General features: G+C 43.2%; 1 protein-coding gene across 1 annotated transcript; it reads right to left on the bottom strand.

Annotated features, from left to right (window-relative positions):
* Window positions 1-903: 903 nt before the first annotated feature.
* On the bottom strand, window positions 904-2,676 carry LOC109943156 (CBL-interacting protein kinase 9). Its single transcript, XM_020546024.2, has 5 exons — window positions 2,472-2,676; window positions 1,576-1,638; window positions 1,420-1,491; window positions 1,118-1,220; window positions 904-1,024 (listed from the first exon to the last, which is right to left on the bottom strand). Exons 2-5 carry the CDS (start codon window positions 1,593-1,595, stop codon window positions 938-940), a joined length of 282 nt encoding a protein of 93 aa, XP_020401613.1. The 5' UTR covers window positions 1,596-1,638; window positions 2,472-2,676; the 3' UTR covers window positions 904-937.
* Between the last annotated feature and the right edge of the window lie 3,522 nt (window positions 2,677-6,198).

The raw sequence follows: 6,198 nt of genomic DNA, 5'->3' as shown, positions 1-6,198 counted from the left end.
GGACAATGAATAGTCCCATGTACGGTGCACTAACGGCTATCTCTTTAGAGAAGGAAACTGTCAATCAGATTCGTTACTGTTCACTGTCCGGTGGCGCACCGGACAGTCCGGTGCACCCGCAACCAGGGAAGGCTGGGAGCTTCCAAATGAAGCTCCAACGGCTCCTAGCACTACACCAAAATAGTGAACTTCCTAGAGCCTAAACCCTAGGAATTTAGACCTAAACTCTAGGAAGTTAGCTAAACTCTTAGAAGTTAAGCCATCCCGTCGGAAGTTTGGCTCTCGGAATTTTTTTTGTCGGAAGTTAGCTTAACTTCCTAGAGCCCTCTAGGAAGTTAGCTAACTTCCTACAGCCAAAGAAGCCTCTCGGAAGTTAGTAGGTTCTCGGAAGTTAGTAGCTTCACGCTGTTAGCTGACTAACTTCCTACGGCTGACTGTAGCCCTAGGAAGTTAGCTGGCTAACTTCCTACGGCTGACTGCAACCCCTAGGAAGTTAGCTGGCTCACTTCCTACAAACCAATATGCCGCTAGGAAGTTAATTTGACCAGCATTACAAATGTTGTTTATTTTTATTTTACACCACATTCCACAACATAACAAATATATCAAAAGCTATATAGCACAACATATTTTCACATAAAACATCTCACACACAATCACATAACAATATTTAAATCCATAATCTCATCAATTACATCACAAAAGTCTCATCTATAGTCATAATAAGACACATCTCATCATCCAGTTACATGTGAGTTGTTCTAACTCATATGACTATGGATCGTGCATTCTGGGTACAACATACATGACATGGAGTGCTTGGATAGTTAGAAAGAGGGTACACTCGTATGACTATGGGTCATGAATCCGGGACCGGGTCACATGCGTGACATGGAGTGCCTAGATAGTACATGTTTTTCTAGCTACTGACTAGAGATCATACATTTGTTTGTGGTGCAAATGCACATAGGCCGAAGTCTGAAACTTTAAGAGCTCCATTTGAATCCAGAAGCAAATTCTCTGACTGCAAAAGGCATTTATGACATGAGTTACACAGCACCAGCATACATAGTTAGGAACTAACACATGAGAAAGAGAGCAGGATATTTGGACAAACCTTCAGGTCTCTATGGTACACTCCTCGGTTATGGCAATAATCAACTGCATTTATAAGTTGACGAAAATATATCCTAGCTTCATCCTCTCCTTCCAGAATTGACCTGATAAATTATTAAGACCATGTGATGGACGAGCTGCCTAATTGCAAGCATTCATATGAACCTAACACCTAAATAATATGGCTGTAACTATCTATATACATTCCAAGGTCTGAGAACTAAAACCACAGCATGTTAAAAGTAATGCCCACAGAGTAAAAGAGTAACAACAACGAGCCACTGAAAGTTTTGAGAGCCTTACGATCTTATCGAATAGCTCGCCTCCATCAACAAATTCAAGAACCATGTATATCTTCGTTCTGCTCGCCATAACCTATCAAATGCACGCATAACAGTGGGATCATCAAAAGGTAATAACGAAACTTGCATCATCACGTCTGACAAAAAAATAGCATACCTCATGCAGTTGGACCACATTGGGATGTTTGATCAGCTTCATAGTCGAAATCTCCCGCTTGATCTAGAAGAACAAGAGGAGGTGATTAATATTGCGCATTCACTCTCCAAAGTCAGGCTAAACAGTAGATGGGACGGTTCAAGCAGCTTGACAGCAGACATCTAATGTTAGCACATCGGTATGTCTTCAACCTCAATCTCTAGGGAAAAAACGGAGCCCTAGGCATGTGCAATTTTTCCTTGTGATCGAAAGGTCACGATTTGGTCGATGATGCCCCATCCTTCCTAATTCTCCAAACCGATCAAAAGCTTGAGCAAAGCTGGGATACCTAGACACATTATTTCCCATCACAGACATTCCTGTCGACCATGACGCGACAGAGACGTCAAGGGAACCATCCCACGTGACTGGCTGCGAACAAATTATAAATCGCGGAGGCGATCTTTCTAAAGCAGCTCCAGTATATTTAAAAATTTCCTCGAGGTTACATTACATATTGAAGGGAAAGACCAGGACTTGATGGACATTGATGCAAAAAATGCATAAGATGCAGGAAGGCGATGACGCAAAAGAGAATCCACCATAGGTGCATAATCTACAGGTGGGGTCAAACCACATAACACCAATGCGCACACCTCTGGTTTGCTCCTGTCCACATTGTATGGCACAAGAACAGGTCACACGAACAGGGATGGGGATCACGTGGATGCTCCAGCCCATGTTTAGGCACTGAACCACTCAAAGTGGCAAATTCCAGGAACTGAATCAGCCAACAAGAATTCAGAAATAATAAGGGCTACACTTTTCTGTTGAATTATACTACTTGCTAATAGGTCTAAGGCATATGAAAGAGACCCATGTAAGAGCAATTTGCCTAGCAAAGAACTGAGTCTCACCTTTGGGCGCCACCCAGGCTAGACTATGGAGGGTCTCATGCGGGCACAAAACCGGTGAGCCATGGAGGAGGTCAGGCCCTTAGTGATCGGCAAGGATGGAAGACCGGGGGTGAGATTTGTATATCTCTACCAATCAAGACAACATTAAGGGATAAATCGCTTATTTTTTACCTAGCTCTTGAGCCAGCGTCAAACATGGAGCCCCCATGCTGGCCCGCACTAAATGGAGGAACGGGAGAGGCAGCCGGGGCGGGGCGCGCCGGGGGCGGCGGGGCTGGGGGTAGCGCTGTTGGGTGCGGCGGGGCCGGGGGCGGAGCCGGCCGTGCGTGGGAGAGAAGGGCACGCGGCGGCCGGTCGAGCGTGAGACAGAGATTTTGTGAAAGGTGAGAGAAGAGGGAGAAGAGATAAGGTTGAGGGAGGTAAAAATTAAAAAACATAACTTCCTAGAGTAAAGCCGTAGGAAGTTAGGTAACTTCCTAGAGTTTGTACTTGGCCTCTAGGAAGTTAAGTAACTTCCTACAGCCGGCCGTAGGAAGTTAGATTTTCGTATGACTGGTCAACAGCTGAAACCTAACTTCCTAGAGGAGGTCGTAGGAAGTTAGCTTCCTAGAGGAGGCCGTAGGAAGTTAGGTTTTCGTTTGACTGGTCAACAGCTCAAACCTAACTTCCTAGAGGAGCAGGGGCGAAGCCAGAATTTGAGTTTGAGGGGGGTAAATCAGATTGAGGGGGGCTATTAAGAGGTATTTTATATTATTTACATGGTGATTAGCTAAAAAAGTAGTAGCTCCTATGGAATTTGGAGAGGATTAGGGGGGACGTTGCCCCCCTCTGCCCCTCCCTGGAATCGCCCCTGTAGAGGAGGTCGTAGGAAGTTAACTGGGCAGCTAACTTCCTAGAGCCAGTCGTAGGAAGTTAGCTATTCGATTGGCTTGTGAACGGATGAAACCTAACTTCCGTTGGAAGTTAGCCAGTCGTAGGAAGTTAACTTCCTACGGTTTTTTAACTTCCGACAACTTTTATAAAAAACCGTAGGAAGTCATGTTTATTTCTTAGAGGTACCAGTTGCCTCTCGGAAGTTATTTATTTCCTATGGTTTGTTATAAAAGCTGTAGGAAGTTAAAAAACCGTAGGAAGGGTATGATTTTGGTGTAGTGTAGGCCCTTTGGGACTATAAAAGGGACCCCTAAGCGCCTCCAACAAGTACACAAGAGCAGCCAACAAGTCCATACATCATTTGGATCAATTCTTTCTCTCCCTCTCTTGTGTATCTCTCTAGTTTGTGTAGAGGCGAAGTTATAAGCCTTTAGAGAGAGGGGAAGTGCTGTCGAGAGCTAGAGCAAAATCTTGAGCACATTGTTACTCTGCCAGAGTGCTGTCGAGAAGATTGTAAGCAGCCACGGCATCGTTGTAACTGATATCAACATAGTGGAAGGCTCTATCTGTCGCATTGACAGATCTGAGCAAACGGAGGAAGGAGTTAAAATAGACTCCAAGCCAAGGTGTGGCTAACTCCAACAAGGACTAGGCAAGCATTTCAGGCTTGGCCGAACCTCGGGATAAATCCCTGTGTCTGTGTGCTCTGCTCTGTGTTGTGTGTTGTTTCTCTGTCTTATTTGCTTTTTGTACTTGCACTTCAATACTTATATGTGGTACAAGCTATCTTCGAAGTGCAGGGTATTTTAAGACATGAACTTCAATTCTGCTGCAACCTACTCAAAGGGTCTTTCATTCCACTGCGATCCAGCCTTCGAGTAGAGTAAGAATTTCCAGTTTTTACAGTGATAATTATTACTTGCCTATTCACCCCCCTCTAGGCGACATCCAGATCCTGTTCCCGGGCATAGGGAACTTTCACTGAGTCTTAGGACGTTTTTCGTGGAAGCCCTGGACTCTCGTCTAATCATGTGCACCGTACAGTGAACAGAAAAACAGAAGGAAATCCATATAAAAAGTAATTTTGGTATTAAAATAATCCTAGAAACTCATTTAAATCATAGTAAATTCATTTTAATTCGTTGTTAGCCCATTCCAGTTTCTATAATTTGGTATTAATATTGTTTACCACCTAGTATCTCTGTTTTAGCATGACACCCATATTAAAATTAATCACTTTGAAAATTGTGTAGCAAACACATAAATACTTCAGAAAATCATAACTTAAAATTCGTAACTCCAAATTTAGTGATTCTTATTCCTACTATCTTGTTTCGATGCGTAGATTATTATTATGTATTCTATATTCGTGTTTGGTGTGATGTTAATTTCTCCCTGTACCATGTTGGTTTGTATTGTGCCAAGTAGAGGATCTAGTGGCCGAGGATTCTGGTATTCAGCAGGTAGAAGTTGCTGAGCAGGAGCTCATTGAAGGCAAGTTGTGCCCTTGACCACTTTTATTTACCCAATAATGTTCTCTATAATCATTTTATCATGCATAGGCTTAATTTTGATGGGACCCAATAGGCCACCCTAGTCTGGTTATCTTTACACCTTGTTTACCCCTGAATTCTTGGGTAATCTTTGCTATTGCTATATATGGTTTTGGGTGTTGAGACAACTATTACACATGATAATTCTTTATTATTGTTCTATTTCTGTTCATGATAAGACCACTATGTTAATTGGAACATCGAGCTTAACTTGAGAAACACGTGGCACCACAAGGGTGGAATGAGACGCCCTTGGCTGACGAACTAGGAAAGCTAGTGGAGGACTACCTTACCCGAAAGGGGCAAGGGCAGTAGGGGAGTAAGCGTGTAGGGACGCTCTCGGGTTGATTTTGCTGCGAAGGCAGTCAGACGGGGATTCCTGTATTGCTCTTCCTAGAAACTGTAGCGGGGTTTCTGAAGCTAGTGCAACTTTGTAAAGGCCTCGTAGTGGATCCCTGGCCATTCACCTCGGCAGTGTCTAAGGGCCTTGCAAACCCAGGCTAGATGGGATACATGACTTGTGGGTACAGGGTACAACCTCTATAGAGTGTAAAACTGGTATACTAGCCGTGCTCGCGGTCATGAGCAGCTCAAGACTCTTGCATGATTAATTTATGGAATTAAATTTAATTTGTCATTTGCATCGCATTGGGATTTATTATTCATTTTGATCTATTATTACTCTGGTTTGGTATCTACTTACATTTAGTAACTGCTAATAAAATTTAACCAACTTATTAAAAGCAATACTCAGCTTTAACCCTTATTTTTTTATCAGCCTTACACTTCACATAAACTCCCACCTTTGGTGAGTTCATGCACGTTATTCCCCACAACTTGTTGAGCTATGATCTTTTGTGAGCTCACCCTTGCGATATATAACCCCCCATAGAAGAAGAACAGGTGGTCCAGGAGGAGCCTTACAATGAGGAGTACGAGCTCATCTAGGTGGTGTCTCCCAGTCAGCTTTGTGGCGCCAAGGAATAATACTTAGTTTGTTTTTTATTATCATTTATTTTTGTAAGACTTCCGCTTTGTAATAATGACATTATGATATTTGTGACATTTATCTCTATACACTTTGTCATTATATGTGATGTTCTTCTTTCGCGCACAAATGTGATGCACCCGGCTTTATCCCTTAAATCCGGGTGTGACAACCGACACCTTTGTTTCTCGATGCTCATAGTAGGGGTTACAAGTGGTTTACAAGCAAACAAGAGAGGGAATAAGAGCTCCCAAGTCTTTTATGTGTGGGTGGACCTAAAGACTACGGGACTGGATTCCTCCACTGAGCCTTG

The sequence above is a fragment of the Zea mays genome, chromosome 10, assembly GCF_902167145.1.
Source record: "Zea mays cultivar B73 chromosome 10, Zm-B73-REFERENCE-NAM-5.0, whole genome shotgun sequence".
Taxonomy (NCBI): domain Eukaryota; kingdom Viridiplantae; phylum Streptophyta; class Magnoliopsida; order Poales; family Poaceae; genus Zea; species Zea mays.
Note: the sequence above shows the minus strand (reverse complement) of the source record. Positions and strands in the feature narration are given on the sequence as shown.

Excerpts from the sequence above, each read along its gene's own strand:
- LOC109943156 (XM_020546024.2), bottom strand. The coding sequence starts at position 1,595 with ATGTGGTCCAACTGCATGAG. Across the intron at positions 1,221-1,419 it reads GCGAGCTATTCGATAAGATC|GTCAATTCTGGAAGGAGAGG; the intron begins GTAAGGCTCTCA and ends ATAATTTATCAG. Across the intron at positions 1,025-1,117 it reads TGTACCATAGAGACCTGAAG|TCAGAGAATTTGCTTCTGGA; the intron begins GTTTGTCCAAAT and ends TGCCTTTTGCAG.